This window comes from Bombina bombina, chromosome 7 (assembly GCF_027579735.1).
Source record: "Bombina bombina isolate aBomBom1 chromosome 7, aBomBom1.pri, whole genome shotgun sequence".
Lineage (NCBI taxonomy): Eukaryota > Metazoa > Chordata > Amphibia > Anura > Bombinatoridae > Bombina > Bombina bombina.
This window is the reverse complement of record NC_069505.1, coordinates 144424206-144450431: the sequence shown is the minus strand read 5'-3', so window position 1 is coordinate 144450431 and position 26226 is coordinate 144424206. Positions and strand designations below refer to the sequence as shown.

At 35.9% G+C, this 26226-nt stretch overlaps 1 protein-coding gene across 1 annotated transcript in view; it reads right to left on the bottom strand.

Moving 5' to 3' along the window:
- The window catches only part of NELL1 (neural EGFL like 1), a 1753035-nt gene that overhangs the window by 64380 nt on the left and 1662429 nt on the right, over positions 1-26226 (bottom strand). The window contains exon 17 of the mRNA XM_053689313.1: positions 12143-12336. Coding sequence (XP_053545288.1) covers positions 12143-12336 — 194 coding nt within the window. The remainder of the gene's footprint in view (positions 1-12142; positions 12337-26226) is intronic.

The window sequence follows — 26226 nt, the reverse complement described above, 5'->3', positions numbered from 1 at the left end:
CCCAAATACTGCGACGTTGGGGCAAACCAGAGATAGATCTCATGGCGTCTCGACAGAACGCCAAGCTTCCTCGTTACGGGTCCAGATCCAGGGATCCAGGAGCAGTCCTGATAGATGCTCTGACAGCACCTTGGGACTTCAGGATGGCTTACGTGTTTCCACCCTTCCCGTTGCTTCCTCGATTGATTGCCAGAATCAAACAAGAGAGAGCATCAGTGATTCTAATAGCACCTGCGTGGCCACGCAGGACTTGGTATGCAGACTTGGTGGACATGTCATCCTGTCCACCTTGGTCTCTACCTCTGAAACAGGACCTTCTGATACAGGGTCCCTTCAAACATCAAAATCTAACTTCTCTGAAGCTGACTGCTTGGAAATTGAACGCTTGATTTTATCAAGACGTGGGTTTTCTGAGTCAGTTATTGATACCTTAATACAGGCTAGGAAACCTGTTACCAGAAAGATTTACCATAAGATATGGCGTAAATACCTATATTGGTGTGAATCCAAAGGTTACTCTTGGAGTAAGGTTAGGATTCCTAGGATATTGTCTTTTCTACAAGAGGGTTTAGAAAAGGGTTTATCTGCTAGTTCATTAAAGGGACAGATCTCAGCTCTGTCCATTCTGTTACACAAACGTCTGTCAGAAGTTCCTGACGTCCAGGCTTTTTGTCAGGCTTTGACCAGGATTAAGCCTGTGTTTAAAACTGTTGCTCCACCATGGAGTTTAAACCTTGTTCTTAAAGTTTTACAGGGCGTTCCGTTTGAACCCCTTCATTCCATTGATATAAAGTTGTTATCTTGGAAAGTTCTATTTTTAATGGCTATTTCCTCGGCTCGAAGAGTCTCTGAATTATCAGCCTTACATTGTGATTCTCCTTATTTGATTTTTCATTCGGATAAGGTAGTCCTGCGTACTAAACCTGGGTTCTTACCTAAGGTAGTTACTAACAGGAATATCAATCAAGAGATTGTTGTTCCTTCTTTATGCCCAAATCCTTCTTCAAAGAAGGAACGTCTACTGCACAACCTGGATGTAGTCCGTGCTCTAAAATTTTACTTACAGGCAACTAAGGAATTTCGACAAACGTCTTCTCTGTTTGTCATTTACTCTGGGCAGAGGAGAGGTCAAAAAGCTTCCGCTACCTCTCTTTCTTTTTGGCTTCGTAGCATAATTCGTTTAGCTTATGAGACTGCTGGACAGCAGCCTCCTGAAAGAATTACAGCTCATTCTACTAGAGCTGTGGCTTCCACTTGGGCCTTCAAGAATGAGGCCTCTGTTGAACAGATTTGCAAGGCTGCAACTTGGTCTTCGCTTCATACTTTTTCCAAATTTTACAAATTTGACACTTTTGCTTCATCGGAGGCTATTTTTGGGAGAAAGGTTCTTCAGGCAGTGGTTCCTTCTGTATAAAGAGCCTGCCTATCCCTCCCGTCATCCGTGTACTTTTGCTTTGGTATTGGTATCCCAGAAGTAATGATGACCCGTGGACTGATCACACTTAACAGAAGAAAACATAATTTATGCTTACCTGATAAATTCCTTTCTTCTGTAGTGTGATCAGTCCACGGCCCGCCCTGTTTTTAAGGCAGGTAAATATTTTTTAATTTATACTCCAGTCACCACTTCACCCTTGGCTTTTCCTTTCTCGTTGGTCCTTGGTCGAATGACTGGGAGTGACGTAGAGGGGAGGAGCTATATGCAGCTCTGCTGGGTGAATCCTCTTGCACTTCCTGTTGGGGAGGAGTAATATCCCAGAAGTAATGATGACCCGTGGACTGATCACACTACAGAAGAAAGGAATTTATCAGGTAAGCATAAATTATGTTTTCTGCAATAACCAACCCTTTATTTGCTTACCTTCCACAAGCTCATCAGATGTAGAAGGTTGTAGATACAGAACCACTTTTACACAAGTAATACATAAAATGAGTAAGGTAAATCTTGTGTTTATGAGTAACCATGTGTCACCTAAAGTATAACTTATAACAGAGCTCAAAAATTTTAAACGCAATCAAAGGCAGACTGTGTAAATGCTATTTCCTCTTGCCAAGCTTTCAGATCAAAGTCAATGCATATCTGCTTCTTCCAAGACTTAATATAACCTATATTAAGGAAAAAGGGAAATTAACCAAACAAAGGTAATGAAATGATAGAGTTGCAATGCATTTTGCATATAGATTAACAAATGATCTGTGTGTAATATGACATTTAGTGAGGTCTCATTATCTCACCAAATAATTTGTACATGAGGTTCAGCCAGACAGCAAAGGAGGCCCCATACATAGTGTAAAGGAAATGGGTGGGAGGGCCACCATCATCAAATTACTTAGATTTCTGCACTTGCCTGCACAGACCCCCATTTTCTATTTGGGAATAAAAACTGAGGAGCACTGGTGTGGTGGGATCCATAGAAGGTCCTCTTGTGGAGGGCATGGAATACTTCTCCCAACTCAAATCACTCGAATCATGAACTCCAAGCAGATACATGATTCAAAAATATGACATCATAATATTATCTTAATATTAGGGAGAACTATACCGTTCATTCTCACGAGGTTCTGCAGGATGTGAAACACTACCCATGTTTTTGTATAATTCTCTCAATGAGAGTTATAGGGATCTGAGGAGAGTAAACAAACACACACATATATATATATATATATATTTGTTGTTAGCCTACTCACATATAATGAAATATAGCTATAATGGTATATTCTGAATCTGCTGGGCCTGTTGAAAAATATTTTTACTATAATCGCGTTTGTAACGCGTCTGTCGGTGTTGCCAGTTGTGCACGCATCCTCAAAGGAATGTTGGCAGCGCAAGGCAGCCAAAAGAATTCACCTGTATGCAGCGAAGGCAATTTTCGGATTCCACCAGGATGCAGCAAAGGCAAACTGAGCATTACAAAAAAAACAACTAACCGCCCGCAATAAGTATTAAGAAAAAAAAAAAACGTCCGCAATAAGTTATAAAAATAAAATGAACCGCCAGCAATAAGTATTTAAAAAAAAAAAACACCCGTACGAACTATTAAGAAAAAAATAAACTAACCACCCACACAAAGTATTAAGAAAAGGAAAAAAAAATACCCAATAAAACTATTAACCCCTAAATCTGCCAACCACAACATCGCAAACTACCTAATACATCTATTAACCCCTAATCTGCAAAACCCCCACAATGCATTAAACCTAATTTACCTCTTAACTCCTAAACCACCAACTCCCACAATGCAAAAAACTAATTTAATGACTAAGCCCCCCTAACCTAACACCCCCTAAATTACATTAAAAAAACTACATTACAATTAACATTAATCTAAAAAAAAATAAAAAAGGCTAATATTGCAAAAAATAATAAACAACACTATCCAAAATAAAAAAGTAAACCTAATCCCTATGAAAATAAAAAAGCCCCCCAAAATAAAAACACCCCCTAATCTAATAATAAACTAATAATAGCCCTTAAAATGGCTTTTTGTAGGGCATTGCCCTAAAAAAATCAGCACTTTTTTTCTTTAAAAAATAAGCAAAGTCCCCCCTAACAGTAAAACCCACCCACCAAACCCCCAAAAATATAAAAAACTAACACTAATAAACCTAAACTACTCATTGCCCCTAAAGGGGCATTTGTATGGGCATTGCTCTTAAAAGTGCATTCAGCTCTTTTTCACTGCCTTTAGAAGGGCATTCAGCTCTTTTTGAAATTGCTCAATGAACCCTAATCTAAAAAAACAACCCCCCCAAAAAAATTAAAAAAAACCTAACACTAAAGCCCCAAATAGGTACTCACGGTTTCAGAAGTCCGGCAGAGAAGGTCTTCTTCCAGGCGGGTCCATCATCTTTATCCACAGCGAAGGTGGCGCAGAGCGGAGGTCCGAAGCAATTTTCCCAGATGTGGCAATCCTCAGCGGTGGTCATCTGTGGTGGCGTCGGCAGTCCTCGGCCACGGCGGCAGTGGTTCTTGGTGGCATGGAGGCTCCTCTTCATCCAATGTCCGTCGTATACTGAATATTGAATGCAAGGTACCACAATCAATTTGGGGTACTATGCATTCCTATTGGCTGAATTTTTTCAAAACAGCCAATAGGATTAGAGCTACTGAAATCTTAATGCCCTTTTAAGGCCAATGCCTATACAAATACCCCTTTAGGGGAAATGGGTAGTTTAGGTTTATTAGTGTTAGTTTTTTTTTTATTTTGGGGGTTTGGTGGGTGGGGGGTTTTAGTGTTTGGGGGGACTTTGTTTATTTTTTATGCAAAAGAGCTGATTTCTTTAGGGCAATGTCCTACAAAAAGCCCTTTTAAGGACTATTGGTAGTTTAGTATTAGATTAGGGGGTGTTTTTATTTTGGGGGGATTTTTAATTTTTATAGGGCTATTCATTTAGGTTTAATTTTATTATTTTGGATAACTTTGTTTATTTTTTTCTGTATTTTTACTTTTTTATTTTTTGTAGCTTGGGGGGTTGCATTTGTAACACCTAGACTGCCCTCTGAACTGGCTTATCAACTAATATATATATATATATATATATATATATATATAAAATTTGTTTAGGTCTCTCACTAAAATGTAACTTACAATAGTGTTTAAATTTAAGTAACAAAGAAAGAAAAAAAAGCGAACAATAGGCTTAGTACAGGGGTGTTAAAAAGGTTTAGGTGCAAACGAGTTAAGGAATAGTCTCTAAATCTTATAGTGAGAGTTCTAAAGTGCCTATTGGATTTTTTTTATAGAAATAGTGGCACAGTTTTTTGCCTACACACTTTTATATCTGTAAACTAAACTAAAGTGGAAGAAGGAAACATTGCAGAAAAACATAATTAGGTCAGTGCAGTGCAATAAAGTGCTACATATTGACAACCTTTATGTAAAACACCTTGCAATAACCACTCTGTGCATATGGACTTTTCCCTGGCTTATTTGCACCTGCTCCTAAGCACTTTTCTTTTTTTCTTTTATTTTCTGAGTTGAACAGTGCAGCCAATAGGGATGGGCGAATGTTTCGCAACATTCAAAAAATTTAAAACGAATTTTAACACATGCGTTCATTAGAATCGAATTTCGAATGTTTACATAACATTCTAACATTCGATTTTCGAATGTTCGGTTTTGAATTTTACGATTACATTCGAAAATATTAGTTTAGAAAAATTTGAATTTATATTTGTAATAGTATTTCTAATGCTTTCTTTAAATGTAATATTCGAATTATGCAATATTCTATATAGAAACATTCAAAATGATATATTTGTATCTATTATGTATCAATTTACTAGATTCACGCCCTACCACAATGACATATTGAACTTCTGACTAGTATTTGTTAAATATAATGTTAAATTTGAAATTTCGAATGTGGACATTCAATATAATTATAAACATTCGAATTCGAAAGTGACATTCGAAAACTGTAAATAGCATTCGATTATAGAATTTTTAAGAATATTCGTTCTTATCAACATTCGGTTTTATAATTCGAATTTCGGTAATAAAATTTGTTCTAACATTCGAATTCGGAAATTTACACATTCGCCCGTCCCTAGCAGCCAATCAGAAGCCTATTAAAAATGAAGGCAAATCTTCTGTCTTCACAAAACACATCATTGCAGTGCGGAGTCATGACCCAAAACCCCAAATAAATACCTGCCTGTGTCACTGTTGTTTAAGGGAATCAACCCTTTTGGGCAAAAAAACATTGTCCTACCGTTTACAGTAAATTTACAATCTTATGTAATTTATGGGGCAATTTAATTACATGATTTTAGACAGCCTACTAAACTCAGTTTTATTTATTAACCACTATAATCACATTGTTTCAGTATGATATTTATAAACAAGATGAAAACTAATATTTTTAATAAAAATGGTATATACAGTATATATGTATGTGTGTATGTATGTATATATATATATATATATATATATATATATATATATATATATACATATATATATATAATAGGAGATATATATGTGCATACTACCCCAATACATGGAATATTTAATAAAGTACACAAATAATAAATAATCATTGTTTTAGGTATTTTTATAAGTTTTTTTAATAAAAGTATTACTTATATCCTGTTTATAAATAGCATACAAAAACAGCTATATATTTACCTTCAACACCTAGAGGGCGATGTTACCTCTAATTTAATCTGTGCGTGCATTCTCTTTGAAATGAGGTTTTAGTGGGTGTGCAAATGTAATCTGATAGAAAAGCATGTTGTAAATAAAATAGACTTGCCCTTGATAACTAAAAAGCTGCTTATTTGATACATTGACCACAAGAAAAAGGAGAAAGATTTTGAAATAAATATTGGAACACTGGCACTGACAAAGCCTTATAACCTAAATTGTAATGGAAGAAGGAACTTTAACCATTACCATGGTATTTAATTTGTCAGTCATTTTTTAAATTAAAGGGGAATCCAAAATGCAATTTTAAAGGGACAGTCAAGACCAAAAAAAAATAATTCATGATTCAGATAGGGCATGTTATTTTAAACAACTTTCCAATTTACTTTTATAGCCAATTTTGCATTGTTCTCTTGGTATTCTTAGTTGAATTCTAAACCTAGGAGGTTTATATGCTAATTTCTTAGACCTTGAAGGCCGCCTCTAATCTGAAAGCATTTTGAAAGTTTTTCACCACTAGAGGGCGTTAGTTCATGTTTCATATAGATAACATTGAGCTCATGCATGTGAAGTTACCCTGGAGTGAGAACTGATTGGCTAAACTGCAAGTCTGTCAAAAGAATTGAAATAAGGGGGCAGTCTGCAGAGGCTTAGAAACAAGGTAATTACAGAGGTAAAACGTGTATTATTATAACTGTGTTGGTTATGCAAAACTGGGGAATGGGTAATAAAGGGATTATCTATCTTTTTAAGCAACAAAAATTCTGGTGTTGCCTGTCCCTTTAAGCAATTTTCCAATTTACTTCTATAATCTAATTTGCTTGGTTCTCATATCTAGGTAAGCTCAGGAGCTGTGAGCTAGCTTCTTATTGGTGGTTGCACATATATGCCTCTTGTCATTTACTTACTGATGTGATCAGCTAGCTCCCAGTAGTGCATTGCTGCTCCTTCAAACAATGACATCAAGAGAATAAAGCATGTTTAATAATATAAGTAAACTAAAAAGTTGTTTAAAAATGTATACTCTGTCTAAATCATTAAAGAACATTGTTGGTTTTCATGTCCCTTTAAGGCACCATAGGTAATATACAATCATCTTAGGTGCACCTTTTCACACACACCTGTCTTTATTATAAGACACCTACTTAATGTATGGTTAAAGTTAGCGTGCATATCTATTATTGTAACTATTTCTACACAGAAACCATTTTTATATTTCGTGAAAGCACTTCTGTGTTGTATAGGAACACTCACTCCACACTGCCATGATTCAAGTTCGCAATAGGGCAGTTTTTTTTATCAGGCAGTGATCTCTACTATTTACTATGAAAGGCTCATTGCCCCTTGTTGGGAAAGAGTCAATTCAGTATTTTATAAAATATCACCAGGCACATGATTGTTTGCAAGACTGGCAAGACAAATAAGGCAATTTCTCGTGGGTCTGATGATCCTTTTATTATCAATGCCTTAGTAAGTTACATATAGAAAGCTGTTATTACCAAGTAATATTAGTATGATACTGATCAGTCTGTTAATAAAGTTTGTTTTTATTAGATTGTTTGCATATAGGCTCTATTATAGGATTTAAACTAAAGTCTTGATCTTTGCCACTCCTAATATTGCTATATACTATAGTCAATGTTTTAACTACATTTTATGGCTAAAGAATAGAGAATAAGGAGACTCCCAAAGAGATCTAGCAATGACGATGTAAATAAGCCCCTAAACTATGATTGGATGACTTATAACATGAGATAATGACCAGAAGAGCATACGCACAACGCATAAAGTACAGAGTCATTAACGCCACTCCTGTTCAATATTTTTATGAAGTAGCTTTTAACATAATAAGACAAAAATAAATGGTTCCGTTTAGCTTTTATGTACAGTGGTTAATAAGAATAAATAACCTTAGTTCATCAGTATTATTCAATAGTCTTTTTCAGGAAAAACAATTTGTGTCCTCATGTTGCTCTAGAGTGACTGCATGAAAGATAGATAATTAAAAAAAAAACACAACACATAAAAACTCATTTTTTTCAATTATATTTAATTCCCAGATTAAAGCAGCCTGGTTCAAAATGCACTCACAAGTATAAAGAACAAACCACTCCAATAATAACGATAAGGGCAACATCCACACAAAGCAATTAGCAGCTTCACCAGTTGCAATGATCAACAATTCCTAATATCTTCCACGTTTGATTCCACCAACTCAATTATGGCCACTAAAGAGCACAAATATCCCAAGCAAGTGAGCAGTATTACAAATGATGCATGCCTAGGTAACTGGAGAGAGCGGCTAGATTTGAATGGTACTAAATTGGAGAAAAGTAGAATGAGTCTGCCTGTTCTATAAGTCTTTATTAATATATATTCAGTCATAAAGACCTCACAGAGTGCACACACAACTTCATAAAAGCATGGGACCAAAAATTATTGTTTTTCTTTTGATTTAAACAAATGTTCCTGCACGTCTTGCTTTTTTTGGGAGTTCTGCTTATCATTTAGGGCTTAATTCTCTAAAATTCACTGACATGGGGCCAAATTATCAAGCTCCGAATGGAGCTTGATGCCCCTGTTTCCACGTGAGCCTCCAGGCTCGATGGAAACAGAAGTTATGAAGCAGCGGTCTAAAGACTGCTGCTCCATAACTTGTCCGCCTGCACTGAGGCTGCGGACATCAATCCGCCCGATCCTATACGACTGGGCTGATTGACACCCCCTGCTAGTGGCCAATTGGCCGCGAATCTGCAGGAAGCGGCATTGCACAAGCAGTTCACAAGAACTGCTTGTGTAATGATAAATGCCGACAGTGTATGCTGTCGGCATTTATCGATGTGCAGCGGACATGATACGCTACATCGTATTATGTCCGCTCGCACTTTTATAAATCGGCCCCATGGAGTAAAATATCATCACCCTCAAATAGGAAGCTCTCACTCAGTTCTATAAAAAAAAAGGGGGGTGGACATCCCAGTGACTGGCGAGCTGCCTCAGAAAGAAACTAATGAAGCTCTCTGAAACTGAGAATCTCACAGATCTCGCAAATGTAACAAGGAGCACTCAAAATTGATTGAAAAAAAAAAAGACATACAAATCAAATGACACTGTGTACTTTACCCGGCAAACACGTTTAGTTTCTCAAAGTTAAAGGGACATGAAACCCACATTTTTTCTTTCATGATTCAGATAGAGAATTTTAAAAAACTTTCTAATTTACTTCTATTATCTAATTTGTTTCATTCTCTTGGTATCATTTGTTGAAGGAGCAGCAATGCACTACTGGTTTCTAACTGAACTCATGGGTGAGCAAATCACAATCGATATAAATATGCAGCCACCAATCAACAGCTAGAACCTAGGTTCTCTGCTGCTCATGAGCTTGTCTAGATAAACCTTTCAGCAAAGGATAACAAGAGAAGGAAGCAAATAATAAAAGTAAATTGGAAAGTTGTCTAAATCATGAAATGAAAATTTTGGGTTTCATGTCCCTTTAAGCCAGATTTTCAGAATATCTGAAGTAGAACATAGATACCAATTAATCATTAACCATGGTTATGAACCTGCTGTCATTGAAAGTAATTATGACAATCTGACCTGTAAGTGTGCCTTGAAAATGGAATTAAAGGACCACTCAATGCAGTATAATTGCATAATTACCAAGTGCACAATGAAAAGATAAGGCAAAAGAACTTACTCCGGATGTCAAATAAGCATTAGATTTTTTTCTGACAAATTATTTTTTTCTCCCATTTTCCAGACCTCTGTATAAGCTAATTACAGACTAGTATACGTATACTCTGTGAGCTTGTGCATGTCCTCAGTAGGATCTTGTTTGCCAGAAAGTGTGCATATTTAAGACTGTGCAAGTAAATTGGAAAGTGCTCTATCCAATTCATAAAAGTTTATTTTGATTTTAGTGTCCCTTTAAGAAAAAACGCTTTAGAGAAAACACAAGTTATAATTCATTAATAAAATACACTGTCAGTTCAATTATGGTACAGAATTCATTACAAAAGATTTACATACCATCATTTTTGTCATTTAATTAGCAACATTTGCATTTCTTTGTGGTCCAAGGACACAGCCATTGAAAGTGCCCCTTAAGTGATTTATTTTATGTTATTTGCTGTAGCCAATTAGGGACACATATCAATGTGCTCCAGTGCATATCATTCAAGCTAATACTAAAAATAAAATTCAAATTAGTCAATTTACACTTAGGGTAATATGGCTAAACTACAAAACAATTACTCCAACAAAACAGTCTAAATCATTTTAAACCATTTACTGTATGGTAAACAAATCTCTTTTCAACTCTGCTGACCATGAAAAACATCAGGAATGATCACCAAAAAATAAAACCACACATTAATATAGTTATAGAAACAAATTGGCTCCCTATATTCATTTAACTTTATTTAAACAGTTAAACAGGACAGTTTTCCTCAAGCCAAGGTGTATCTTGATCTATCAAAGAGGTACATCTATAAAATAAACATCTGAATATCACACAATGATCCCATCTCCGAAAACAGCCAAGACATATCTTTTCAACATGGCTTTCATCCTTTTCAGATTGCCATGCCAACAGTATTGGTTATCATTTACTTTTTTACCTTTCATTTGTGCTCATACGTGTGAATTATCTGGTTTGTACTGCTTCTGTTGTAAGAACGTATTATTATTAGTATTATTAATAATAATAATATAATTTATTTGTAGTGACACAAAAGTCTGTAGTGCTTATTTTTAAATGAAGAATCTACTTAAAAATTGTTATTCTGTAAAAAGTTATTAATATGTTTTGCCTCTATGATTACCTGTATGTAGACTGCCCCTTATCTCGGTGCTTTTAGCCAATTAGTTCTGGTTCCTGCATAACCATTATCATTCTCCACGGGAGTGAGCACAATGTTATCTATAAGGCACACATGAACAAACACTGTCTGTGTGCAAAATTGTAAAAAGCTAAATAAAAGCACTGAGATAAAGGGCGGCCCACGGGGGCTTAGAAACAAGCAATCTTTGATGATATAAAGTGTATTAATATAACAATGTTGTTTATGCAAAGCAGAGGACTTGGTAGTAAGGACATTATCTTTCTTTTTAAACAATACAAAATCTAATAGACTATCCCTTTAAAGGGTCATACAATTAATAATAAATGTTTTAAATTAGTAATCCTTCACAGTTTACTTCTTTTATCTAATTTGCTTCATTCTCTTAGTTTCATTTATTTAAAAGCATATCTAGGTAGGCTCAGGAGCAGCAATGCAGTGCTGGGAGCTAGCTGCTGATTGTGGGCTGCACATATATGCCTCTTATATCATTGTATCAACTGATGTGTTTAGCTAACTCCCAGTAGTTTATTGCTGCTCCTGAGCTTACTTAGGTATGTTTTTCAACAAAGAATACCAAGAGATCAAGCAATTTAGAAGCAAAATTATATGCTGTATCTAAAACGTGTTAGCACATGTACTTTTAACACTAATGATCCCCGTAACTCAATGGGGCCTATCTATCAATCTCCGAATGGAGCTTGATGCCCCGTGTTTCTGGCGAGCCTGCAGGCTCACCAGAAACAGCAGTTATGAAGCAGCGGTCACAAAGACCGCTGCTCCATAACCTGTCCGCCTGCTCTGAGCAGGCAGACAGACATCGTCGGAAATCAACCCGATTGGGGTGATTGACACCTCCCTGCTGGCGACCGATTGGCCGCGAGTCTGCAGGGGACGGCGTTGCACCAGCAGCTCTTGCGAGCTGCTGGTGCAATGCTGAATATGGAGAGCGTATTGCTCTCCGTATTCAGCAAGGTCTGGTGGACCAGGTCCGCCAGACTTTGTTAAATATAGGCCTATGTGTTTAATCTCAGCAAATGGGTTGCCCTGAGCAGAAACTGTCATTAGTCGTCTTATTAAAGAAAGCTCAGCATATTTTTTTTAAGATTTGAGTATGAGATCACAAATTTGACTTTCCAAACAACTTACCTTACATGAACATACAGAGCACCTGTCTTCTTTTAACGTCCAAACCTGCCCATTACGCTTTAGCCCCCCTTCATGTGGGCAATCTCCGGTGCATGATGGTCCAGACGTACAAAGGCAATCAAATCCTCCTTCTAAGTTTACACAGACAGAGTCGTTCCAACATGTGTGTGTTCTTAAGGCACATTCATCAATGTCTGTGGACAGAGAACAAATAGCACCATAGCTACAGTAATTGCATTTCATATTATGCAAGCAATACATTATTGTGACAGCCATGCAACATTTGTGCTTCAGTAACTAAATCTTAAATGGAAAGTTCATCATATCTATCCATTAACCAATACTGGCACTTTTGCGGTCAAATTGTGCGAGAGAAGGGCCTGTCAATTACCCAGAGCGTGCAAGTTAGGGGTGATTTCTCTCCATCAACTAAGAGGTGGTAGAGAGGAAAGTGTAGGAAGCAGTGGTCTAATGAACGCTGTTTCTTACATAGTGGGAAGCAGGCTCCCATGCACTTGTGCTGCGTTGTACATGGGGCTCTATATGGGGTAACTGGCCATTTCATGTCATAGCAGCAAAAAAGTGCAGAAACGGGCTAAACAAACACCCATGATCATAATATTCATTCATATTTAATTCTTGTTTTTTGTTTATTTGCTTGTTTGTTTTGTGACATACCCCTTTAAATGTAAAATAAAGATAATTCTTCTCTAGGCAAATTTTTACTAAACATCTCCAAAACCTTCTTGTGTTATTTATTTCTATTCTACACAATGATGGTGTTTGTGAGTTATAATAGACAGACATATGGTGTGACAAGACTGGAGAGGTTATAATGGCTGTTAGTGAATCTACCTCCCTGTATCTCTAGATAATTGAAGTAAATTGGAAATTATTGTATGCTCTATTTGATTCATGAAGTAATGGGTTTTTTTTTTGGATTTCATATCACTTTAAACTAAAGATGTTTTCAATTAATAAAGTGAACAGTAAAATTGACACACTGTTTGCAATATGGTATGTAGTAGGGGTTAAACATCCAATAGTAAAATATGAGCATGCCTTAAAAACGTCAGAACATTTTCTTACTGCAGTCAGATGCCCTTTCAGATACATCTGTACCTCTGCATATCAGATACATACTGACCGTACTGGAAAGGTGCCAGGAACACTTTTTGTCTGCAGTGAAAACTGACTGAGTACTTCCGGGATGAGCGAATGTTTCGCAACATTCGAAAAATGAAATGAATTTTAACACAATTGTTCGTTCAAATCGAATTTCAAATGTTTACATAAAATTCTAACATTTGATTTTCAAATGTTCGGTTTCGAATTTTATGATAACATTAGAAAATATTAGTTTAGAAAAATTCTAATTTATATATTTGTAATAGTATTTCTAATGCTTTCTTTAAATGTAATATTCGAATTATGCAATATTTGGATTCGAAAAATTCGAATTTATTTATATGTAATAGTATTTCTATAATGCTTTATTTAAATGTAATCTTCGAATTATGCAATATTCGAATTTGAAAAATTCGAATTTATATGTTTGTAATAGTATTTCTAATGGTTTCTTTAAATGTAATATTCAATCGAAATAGAAACATTCGAATTGATATATTTGTATCTATTATGTAGTTACTAGATTCCCTACCACATGAACTATTGAATGTCTGAATAATATTTGTTAAATAGAATGTAACATTTGAAATTTCGAATGTGGACATTCGATCTAATTATAAACATTAGAATTCAAAAGTGACATTCGAAAACTGTAAATAGCATTCGATTATAGAATTTTTTATATTTATATTTATTCGTATCAACATTAGGATTTGAAATTCGAATTTCGGTAATAACATTCGTTCTAACATTCAAATTTGGAAATTTACACATTCGCCCATCCCTACTCAGTATGTATCTTGCACTGATTAATCGTTTGCAATTATCAAACATTATGAGGAGTGTAGATGTAGAACCATCAGATGTTTTTGTGACTACTGATTTTGGGGGGCAGTCCCGGCATCTACTGTCCATGTAAAAAATATGCAATAGCAAATGTTGCATATAGTAACATAAATTTGCAGTTTATTGTGTTTTGAGATTAAGGCCCCCATTGATGAAGCTGGGCATGCTGATTCAGAGCTATTGGAGCGCAGGCTCACTCTTACGTATGCAATCTCTGAGGTTGCGGATGTCAAACACTATGGACTCATTCATCCAAAATAACCGTCAAGCCATACTCTCGAGCAATTGGTTGCGTGAGAGCAGGGAAGAGGTCCCAAAGTTTGTGGACAGGTTCCCTGCCTAGGAACATTGTCTACATGAACAGACCTGTAAATTGTTGATATGTGAGTCATCAGCTTGCCTATGGTATGTTTTGGGGTTCTCATCTTTACTTAGATACATATAACCATTAATTTGTTACACTCTCAATTTGAATCAAAGTCTACTTTTAAATGTCTATAGACTTTTACCTCAGACAAGATAGATAGATATAGAAGAGACATATAGATGATAGATAGATATATAGAAAGATAGATGATAGATAGATAGATAGATAGATAGATAGATGATAGATGATAGAACAGACAAATTCATTTACATACACATGCATGAGTATAATCACTTTAAATTGAGAGGTGCAAAATTGTATTAACAATTCATATAGTGGTTTTATTTTTATGCAAATATGAAAGAAAAATATTAAGTAACTATAACGTTCTTTTTTCATAGATGTATTTTATTTTAATATATAATAACTTTATAAAATAAAAATAATAAAAAAAAACACATCACATCTGGGTCAGTGCTTCTATATGAATGATTTTCTATCTATGAATTGTAATAAAATCTGTTATAGAAAGTATATAGATACTGAATATGTAATGATCTCTTAACATTTATAGTAAGTTTAAGTTCATTGAGAACTTGGTTCTTTTTTCACCTAAATCTAATCTATTTTGGAATTTGGAGTAGAAATATATACAAGTGCAGCTTTTCTTTTTAGTTCCAAAGAACAGGTTGATCAAAAATTGAAGGGATTGATCAAATTAAAGGGATAGAAAGGTCAAAATTAAAATGTGCAATTTGAAATAGAAGCATTTTTGCACTACACTTCCATTAGCAAAAATGCTTCTAGTAAAATGTATAACTGTTAATAATAATAACTGTTGTTCTGCGGAATATGCACGTATACTGTGAGGGACGTGCACCAGTATTCAAACAACATTCTCAGATAGCTGGCATTGGTGTGCATTGTGTCTGTGACGACTTAAAGGACACTAAACCCAATTTTTTTTTTCTTTCATGATTCAGATAGAGCATGCAATTTTAAGCAAATTTCTAATTTACTCCTATTATCATTTTTTTCATTCTCTTGCTATCTTTAGTTAAAAAGCAGGAATGTGATGCATAGGAGCAGTCCAATTTTTGGTTGAGAATCTGGGTTATGCTTGCTTATTGGTAGCAAATGTAAGCCTCCAATAAGCAAGCGCTATCCATGGTGCTGAACTTAAAATGGGCTGGCTGCTAAGATTTACATTCCTACTTTTAAAATAAAAATAGCAAGAGAACAAAGAAAAATGTAAAATAGGAGTAAATTAGAAAGTTGCTTAAAATTGTATGCTCTATCTGAATCATGAAAGAAAAAATTTGGGTTTAGTGTCCCTTTAATTTGTGTCATACAAGTCACTGCTGACTCTCTGAACATGCATGGTGTTTGAATACTGGTGCACGGGCCCTCACAGCATATGTGTATATGTCGCAGAAAAAACAGCAATAACTTTTACTAGAAGCATTTATGCTAAAGGAAGTATATTGTCAATATGATCAGAATCAGTCATTTTCATTACTTACCAGCAGCACTTTTTTTATGATAATTTTTTTTTATTGTTATTTTTTTCAAGTTTTTTGATCATAGCTTTTTCTAATTTCAGTCACACTTTTTGCAAATGATATTGTCAATTCTATATGGATGTAATTAAAAGTGAAACCGTAAACATAAGAATACGTAACCACATTTATTATCTATAAGTATTAGAAAAGCAATTTGTTTTAGTCAAACATTACAAAAAAAAATTTGAATACACTAGAATTGCATAATCAACAAGTGCATAATAAAAGAAAATACAAAATCACTTTTAAATGAGCAGTAGATTATTTTTATTGGTACAATTTACAGAATTTATTTTATTTTGCCGACCCCTGTATCATGTGACAGCCATTAGCCAATCACACTCATATGTATACAAAGTGAACTCTTGCACATGCTCAGTAGGAGCTGATGCCTTAGAAAGTGTGTATATAAAAAGATTGTGCACAATTTCATAATGATAGAAAATTGGAAAGTCTCTTAAAAATGCATGCGCTTTCTGAATCATGAAATTAATTTGGACTTTAGAGTCCCCTTATACACTATGGGGCAAATTATCAGGCTCCCCGGAAACAGAAGTTATGAAGCAGCGGTCTAAAGAACGCTGCTCCATAACTTGTCCGACTGCTCTGAGGCCGCGGACAGAAATCAACCCGATCGAATACAATCGGGTTGATTGACACCTCCTGCTAGCGGCTGATTGGTCCCGAATCTGCAATGATAAATGCCAACAGCGTATGCTGTCGGCATTTATCGATGTGCAGCGGACATGATACTCTTCATCGTAACATGTCCCCTCGCACATTAATAAATAGGCCCCTTTATCTGTGCATTTAAATACACATTAAAATGACATTAAACACTAAATAAATCATTGCTTGAATTGTGTATTAAGAACAAAGATTAGCCTGAGAATAGTTTATACATGTATTTTTAAAAATTATATTATTTGTTTAAATATTGAAAAAATAAGGGTAACGTTTATTTCCATTAAGCAGTGGGCGCCGCCACATTGCAACTTAAGTTACCTTTTCTGTTGATGCCAATAAGGGATGGTTATAAATGGATTAGTAGAGCTCTCAACCAATGATGTGTGGAATATAGCTGTGTCTGCACTTCCATGTTTTAACATGAATTGGAAAGCCCACAATATTCAGAAATAAATTACAGGAAAGAAGAGCAAAATAAATAATAAAAGTATAGAGCAAAGTTGTTTTACTACTTGTGATTAAACAATTTGTATATTATTATATTGAGGTGTTTAATGTCCCTTTAAAAAGCTATAGCAATAAAATAATGAAGGTGAACTAGAAGGCAACAAATAGTTCATAAAAATAAATGGTTTTGGGGAATGGTTAAAGGCAAGAGTCAGGAAAGAATCAAGAGTATGAGGCCTAGTTATCAACGTGTCTACTTTTCCTGCCTTCGCCGGCCCAATACGCTCGCCTAAGCTCGCCTCACATCGCCGCCGCGGACCGGAAAAAATTCGCCTAAGTTATCAAAAAAGCTGTCAAAAAGCCGCGCACCAAGTACGGGGCAATGAGCAGCGGACTGTGAGAGTTATCACTCATCCGATCTCGCTGCTCTTCGGCTTTTTCACAGCTTTCTTGCTAGCCTGTCACTAAGCACCCACACTAAACTACACTGTTCTACCTCCTATACCGGCGCCCCCGGAGCCTCCAGCAACTAAATAAAGTTATTAACCCCTAAACCGCCACTCCTAGACCCCACCGCAACTCTTATAAATGTATTAACCCCTAAACCGCCACTCCTAGACCCCGCCGCAACTCTTATAAATGTATTAACCCCTAAACCGCCGCTCCCGGACACCGCTGCCACCTACATTATACCTAGTAACCCCTATCCTGCCCCCCCCTATACCGTCGCCCTCTATAATAAAGTTATTAACCCCTATCCTATTAATGCTCTTTTAAGGGCTGGTAAGGTAAAAGAGCTTTGAACTTTTTTAATTTAGAATAGGGTAGGGCATTTTTTTATTTTAGGGGGCTTAGATAAGGTGTAAGTAGCTTAAAATTGTTGTAATATTTTTAAAATGTTTAACTTATTTTTTTTATTTTTTGTAACTTAGCTTTTTTTATTTTTTGTACTTTAGTTAGTTTATGTAATTGTATTTAATTGTAGTTATTTGTAGGTAATTTATTTAATTAATGTAATGATAGTGTAGTGTTAGGTTTAATTGTAACTTAGGTTAGTTTTTATTTTACAGGTTAATTTCTCTTTATTTTAGCTAGGTAAGCTATTAAATAGTTAATAACTATTTAATAGCTATTGTACCTAGTTAAAATAAATTGAAATTTGCCTGTAAAATAAAAATAAATCCTAAGATAGCTACAATATAATTATTATTTATATTGTAGCTATATTAGGGTTTATTTTAAAGGTAAGTATTTAGTTTTAAATAGGATTAATTTAGTTCATAATAGAAATATTATTTAGATTTATTTAATTAATATTTAAATTAGGGGGTGTTAGGGTTAGTGTTAGACTTAGGTTTAGGGGTTAATAATTTTATTACAGTGGCGGCAGTGTAGTGGGGGGCAGGATAGGGGTTAATAAATTTATTATAGGTGGCGACGGTGTAGGGGGGGCAGGATAGGGGTTAATAAATTTAATATAGGTTACGGCGGTTTAGGGGTTAAACTATTTATTTAGTTGGGCTTAAGACCTCTGCTCCTTAACTCGTCCGCTATCTCTGAGGCGGCAGACAGCAATCCGCCTGATCACATACGATCGGGTTGATTGACACCCCCTGCTAGTGGCCGATTGGCCGCAAATCTGCAGTGGGAGGCATTACACAAGCATTTCACAAGGAATGCTTGTGCAATGATAAATGCCAACAGCATATGCTGTCGGCATTTATCGATGTCTAGCAGACATGATCTCTACAGCGGATCATGCCCACTGGACACATGATAAATCAGCCTACTAGGGTGGAATTTTAGTGCTCCACTGGCATTGTGCTTAAAGGGATATTCCAGCCAAACTTGGAAACCACATGGGTGCATTTTGGTATTGAACAGAAACAATTTTGTAATATACATGCATTAGCAAAAATGCTTCTAATAAAAGCTATAGCTGTTTCAAAAGTGTATTTAAGTATGCACCGTGCACCAGCATGATACAAGCCCCAGTGATGATCTGAGCAGCTGCAATTTTTAAAACTTAGGTGCTGTGAAATTATCTAGCTATGCTTCACATGCACATGCAGAGAAAAATGTTAACACTAAAACAGTGATAACTCTTGATGGAAGCTTTTTTGCCAATACATGTATATTGCAAACGTGTTTCTATTTAAATATGTAATTCATCTATGTGCATTTATATTTTGACTGGAATGTCCCTTTAAGCATTATGTGACATGAATAATTTTAGACCTGGCTCTCACAGAATTCTTTTTGTTTTAGAGAATTTACACATCTACATTTTTTGACATAAATACAGTATAACACATGATAAACAATAATTGTTAACTTGTAATCTGAGCCCAAAAATGCAAGCGGCGCGAATTGCGCTCAAGCTATGTTAGCGCTCCGTACTGCTCGCATTTTTGCTCCGCACTTGTAATCTTGACCATAGTAAGCTAGCATTAGTGAGTAAGAACATGTATTTTTTCCATTAGAGTTTTCTTTTAAGTCACAAGTTACAAATTGATTAATATTTTTTTTTTTGCATTTATCTTAAGATTAAAATAAACACAGTTGCTTCAAAGAACTATTATTGCCTGCAAATAAGACGACGGGCATCTTACATACTATAGTAAGTATGCTGTTAAAAACGAAAAAGATTTTGCAGTTCAGCACAGCTCCGGATAGCCTACAGACTTCGATGTAATTGCTTTACTTATGACAGAGAAATCTAATTCAGCTTCTGTGCAATTTAACAGGTTTATGGAATACCAGATGTTGGCAATTATGGAAACTGACATCATTCATATTCTCACTAACACAGACCTGTTTGCACTGTGAACAAAGCCAGCTTAATCTATTATACATTTCCCAAGGCAGAAGAAGCGAAAGTAAGTGCAACATTTACATATCGCCATTGTTGTTCTATGTGGTTAAAACATAAAGGGATATGCAGCTGAGCTTTTCAATTTCTAAGAAGCAAATTTCTGACTACTCATGATGTGATTTTATTTTCCTGGTAGTTAAACTTTAAAAACATATGTTTGTTTTTTTTAAGATGTTATATAATTTAACTGCAGAATCCCTGTTTGAATATGCAGGTGTGTTGTCTCAATCATTTAAATTATTGGATTTTATCACATGTTTAGTTACTGAAAAATGGTGATGCAATTGGTAACTTGTAGACATGTGCACGGCGAAAAAAATTCGGTTCTGATCGATTCGGCTTTTTTCGAATTTCCGTTCGGAGCGATTCAAATTCTGAAAAATTTGAATCAATTCGGTTCGGATTTGTTTCGATTTCATTCGGATTAGAATAAATTCGGTTCGGATTTGTTTCGGATTCATTCGGATTCGAATAAATTCGGCTGGATTCGGTTCGATTCGGTTCGGAAATTCGGAATTTCGGTAAATGTTAGGTGGGATTAGACTAGTATTATGTACTGTACATTAGGTGTAACCCATAGCAGAGTGATATAACCTAATATTCTGTACAATATTAGTGTAATCCATGGCCATCCGAATCTACCGAATAAATCCGAAGTAATTCGAATTTATTCGGTAGATTCTGCACTATTTTAATTCAGAGATTCGGTTCGATACGAATCTCCGAATTTGCAGAATTTCCGAATCGAACCGAACCGAATCGCACATGTCTAGTAACTTGTATAACTTCCTGCCAAATATAAGCATGTAGCATAAATTATTATTTTAAGAAACATGAAAGTCAAAATTAAACTTGTATGATCCAGCTAGAGAGTGCAATTTATTTATTTATTCCAATTTTTACTTCTATTATAATTTGAGCTTGTTCATTATAATTTGAGCTTGTTCTCTTGATTTTGACAGCATACATTGTTGCAAGCTACACTGCCATAGTTAGATAGTTAGATTGATATATATATCCATCCATTATCTATCTAATCATTATCTATCGTTTTTATATATATCCATCTTATCTCTACGGAGCCCAGCAGTAGCCAAACAAAGGTTGACTGTTTTTTTAATTGTGCATATTATAAAAGATATTGTTTGTATGTTTTATCAAAACATGCCCACAATTTTTTTAATAGCATGGGCAATTAATTTAATTGTGTACATTCTATTAATAAGTTAATTAAAATAATTAAAGCTTTCCCACACTTTCCCAAATCGAACACACTAAGTACTATGATATAAGCACATTGTATGAAAATAAAGGAGACTTACTCTGCGAATCATTGGAAGTGATCACATGAAACAAAGAAGGTGGGAAAACCTTAATACTCTTGGCTTGTGCTTGGTGTATGTGTATTATTACCTTTTAATAAAGTGTGCTCAGGAAATACTGAAATGTGCTGAAGATTTTACAAATTGTGTGCACAATTCAATAAAAATTGTGGTATAACATGAGCAAGTTTAGCTAAACTGTATGCAAAAGTAAATTAAATTTTAAAAAGTTATCATGCTCTAGTTATAACTAAATTTAGTTTAGAAAGCTGAAAGTATGGTAATTATAGGGGGCAATAATGTTTAAACATTAAAGTTACATCACTGTTAAGCCCTTTAAATATAACCCCAATTTAAAAAAAGTTGGGACAGTATGGAAAATGGAAAAAAAAAAGAGTAATTTGAAAATTCAAATCCCCCTGTACTATATTAAAAACACATTATTAAGGCTTTATTTGATGCTTTACTTTGTGAATTTAATGTATTTTTGAAAATATACACTCATTTAAAATCTGATGACTGCAACACACTCCAAAAAAAGTTGGGATAGTCGACTGATTACCACTGTGTAGCATCACCTTTTTCTTTTAATAACACTTATTAAGCGTTTGGGCACTGAAGACACCAATTGGTTAAGTTTAGCAAGCAGAATTTCCCCCCATGCATCCATTATGCATGTAGCTGTGCAACCGTACAGGGCCTTCATTGCCTTATTTTGCGCTTCATAATGTGCTACATATTCTCAATTGGATACAGGACTGCAGGCAGGCCATGCTAGAACCCGTACTCTTTGCTTATGCAACCATGCGCTTGTAATACGGGCAGAATGTGGTTTGGCATTGCCTGCTGGAAAATCCAGGGTTGTCCCTGGAAAAGAATTTACCCATGCCATGGGCACTGACGCTGATATCAGCATGGATGGTCCTTTTCCTTTTTGGCCCGTAGAACATGATGGCTGTTTTTTCCAAAAACTATTTGAAATGTTGACTCGTCAGACCACAAAACACGATTCCACTGTGCTACTGTCCATCTCAGAAGGGACTGAGCCCAGAGAAGTCGGCTGCGCTTCTGGACAGTGTCGATGTATGGCTTCTGCTTTGCATAGTAAATCCTTAACTTGCATCTGTGAATGCAGAGGCGATGGGTGTTAACTGACAAAAGTTTACCAAAGTATTCCCAAGCCCATTTCAAGATAGCCATTGCAGACATTCAGGAGATTACTGAAGCAGAGAGCCCTAGAGAGGTGCGTTTGTGTAGAGCTAAATACGAGTCCCCAGGTGATGGCATTTTACACCTACTTCTTGATAGAAGTAGGTGTAAAGAAAAGAAAAGCCTGATGAAACGGCTATTTTTAGCTGAGAAACGCGTTGCTGGTTTTATTGGACTTTTAATAAATTGTCTTTTATACTATCACCTGCCTGCTCGATCTTTTGATATCTCCCACATGATCTTTTGGGCTACGGTCCAAGAATGTATCCGGGACCGGCTTTCTCTCACACCCCTTTGGCAGATCATTGCGATTGGAGTGAATCGTATGGGCCACCTGACTTCCTGCATCCACACCTGTGACGTATTTCGTGTCTGTCGGACGACTCGCCCTTGTGAGTAGGTTCTTCTAGGGGGGGTATTCTCTGTTGTGCTGTACCTTCACTACACCAGGTGGTACTGTTCTATTTGGAGCCTCTCTGCTTCTGTTTTCTACAGGACTTTTCTTTATTGCAGACATTGCAGGTTTTTGAGACAGTGACGTCTGAGGGATTGGAGATCACGTGCATTCAGAAGTGGTTTTCGGCCTTGCCCTTTACAAGCCGAGATTTGACCGTATTCTATGAATCTTTTAATTATATTGTGCACTGTAGAAGGTGAAATGCCCCAAATCCTACCAATTTGTCTTTGGGGAATATTTTTCTTAAAGTGTTGGATTATTCGCAGACGCATCTTTTGTCAGATTGGCGAGCCTCGACTCCTATGCTCTTGAAGGACTAGGTCTTTTTTAGAGGCTCCTTATATTTTATGATTCCATGATTGCCTCACCTGTTTCACATCACCTTCTTTCAACCTTATTTCAACTTGTCCTAAATTGCCCCAATCCCAACAGTTTTGGAATGTGTTGCAGTCATCAGACTTGAAATGAGTGTATATTTAAAAAAAAACAAAAAAACATTAATTTCAAAAAGTAAAACATCAAAAAATGTGTTAATAATTTGTTTTCAATAAAGTTCAGGGGTGAACTGAATTTGTAAAAGATTTTTTGTTTGATGTTTGCATTTTCCATACTGTCCATACTGTTGTAGGTGAAAAGTTGTTTCTTCCTTTATGCTCCATTTACCTACAAAGTTTATGGTTGATATCCTTATAGTATGATTGTGCACAAATTGCATAATAATTAATTTTAAAATTGGTTTAGGTTTTCTTCTTCTAAATATTCTTTCTGCAATCTATAGAAATGTACCTACAATCTATATCACATATAGATTTGTATTTGGAATATCAGCAATATGAAAGAAATGCAGTGATTGCCATTCTGCTACTGTTTCAGGAAGGCAAGCATGATGCTTAAATATTGTGTAAATTGCACCAAATACAGTCCGTAGATGTCTGGAGAATGAAGGTTGACTTATACTGATCACAACACTTGAAACTGATTGAAATGATCCAGTGGCCATGAAATGCAGAATGGACAATAATTTCAACATGCCGGCTGTGTTCTAAATGTAACTGGCTCCAAATAGTCCTTTATCTGGTCAAACAGCATCAGTATTGAATGCCTTGAAAGCCTGAACCTCTGCACTATCTCTCGGTCTATTAGAGCTTACAGGCCACAAAGGGGCAAAAATAAACTGGGAACACTTAAGCTTCAGCTATGACTATCACTGTCATCCCTTTGCTCCAAAGCAAGCCATTGGGGCATATCTATCAAGCTCCAGATACACCAGTTATGAAGCAGCGGTCTAAAGACCGCTGCTCCATAACCTGTCCGCCTGCTCTGAGCAGGCAGACAGACATTGCCACAATTCAACCCGATCGAGTACAATCGGGTTGATTGACACCCCCCTGCTGGCGGCCGATTGGCCGCAATTCTACAGGGGGCGGCATTGCACCAGCAGTTCTTGTGAGCTGCTGGTGCAGTGCTGAATACGGAGAGCGTAGTGCTCTCCGTATTCAGCGAGGTCTGGCGGACCTGATCCGCACTGTCGGATCAGGTCCACCATACTTTGATAAATAGAGGCCATTGTCTACAATGCCTTCTAAGGAGAATGGTTGCTACAGCAGCAAATAGCAGAATGTCCCTCTCAAAACAGAATTGTAAAATTACTTAGCTCTAAGTTCCTTGCCTGTACATTCATTCCAACTTCTAATATGTCTATTATTTTTAATTTGCATAGAATTGCAGACATTTGGGGGCCAATTTCTTCAGGCTCACTGGAAACAGCAATTATGAAGCAGCGCTCTTAAGACCACTGCTCCATAACTGGCTCGCTGCCTCTGAGGCTGCGGTCTGCAATCTGCCCGATCCTATACGATCGGGTTGATTGACACCCCCTGCAAGCGACCAATTGGCCATGAATCTGCAGGGGGAGGCATCGCACAAGCAGTTCACAAGAACTGCTTGAGCAATGATAAATGCCAACAGCGTATGCTGTCGGCATTCATCGATGTCTGTTGGACATGATACAATGAGCGGATCATGTCGGACAGACCGATGATAAATCGGCCCCTTGGAATACACATTTATTAGAAAAAATGTAATTATATTGTTTTACATGAACTTTGCAACAAAGAAGGTGGCGAATACTCATTTGCTTCCCTGCCGTATAATTTGAAGCAAGTCAGAAACTAGACAGTGTGAAAACTTGGCGATCTTGATTGAATTTGGAGGAAATAATGATGGAAAACTTGTAAAAATTGATAAGCTGTGGATTCAAATCCGGCAGCAAACACAAAACATTGTTTTGGCCAGGGTCTACGCTTTGATAAATCAAGAAACTAGAATATGTGTTTAATTTGACGTGTAGCCACAGATAGAGGATTGAAGCGTTAATAAAAAGACTTCTATGTCTACGACAAAATGGCTGAGCACTGCCTAACAAGCAGTTGTCTCCCAAATTTCATAGATAAATTTACCCAGGGTGCATATGATGCTTACATAAGAATTTCAAACACATGTAGAATAATTTTAAATGATATGTTTAATATTCCCCCTAGTCTTCTTTACCCTTTCACTGCCAGAGAAGGCATTCTATTGGTAAGTGTTGCAGTCCTCTAAGGCAGAAAATGGTTAATCCCAATGCTATCAGCAATTAAGCCGAAGAGCTTGCTTGACTCTCAGTAACATCATTTTTGATGAAAATGCAGTGCTTATAAAAATTACCTTATTTATCTGGAATAACAACATTATATACTCAGCAATCTCTGTGCTCTTGAAATAGTCAGATTCTGTAAGCCTATAATAACATAATACAACTAAGCATGCTTGAATACTGACAAATTACAGCACAGGTTTTGCTTATGCAACTGAATAATAGAGACAAATTAAAAAATAAAAACAGTACAATACTTGAATTAAATCTTTTCATAGCTTTCATCCAAAGTTCAGTGCTGGATTGGTTTTGATTTTTTTTAACTATTTTTCTAATTAATTAGTATTAGAATATGAGAATGTACATATCTGTATATCTATAGGGATAGTAAACCCAATTTTTTTCTTTCATGATTCAGCAGAACATGCAATTTTAAGCAACTTTCTAATTTACTCCTATTATCAATTTTTATTCCTTCTCTTGGTATCTTTATTTGAAAAGCAGAAATGTATATTTAAGAGCTGACCCATTTTTGGTTGAGAACTTGGG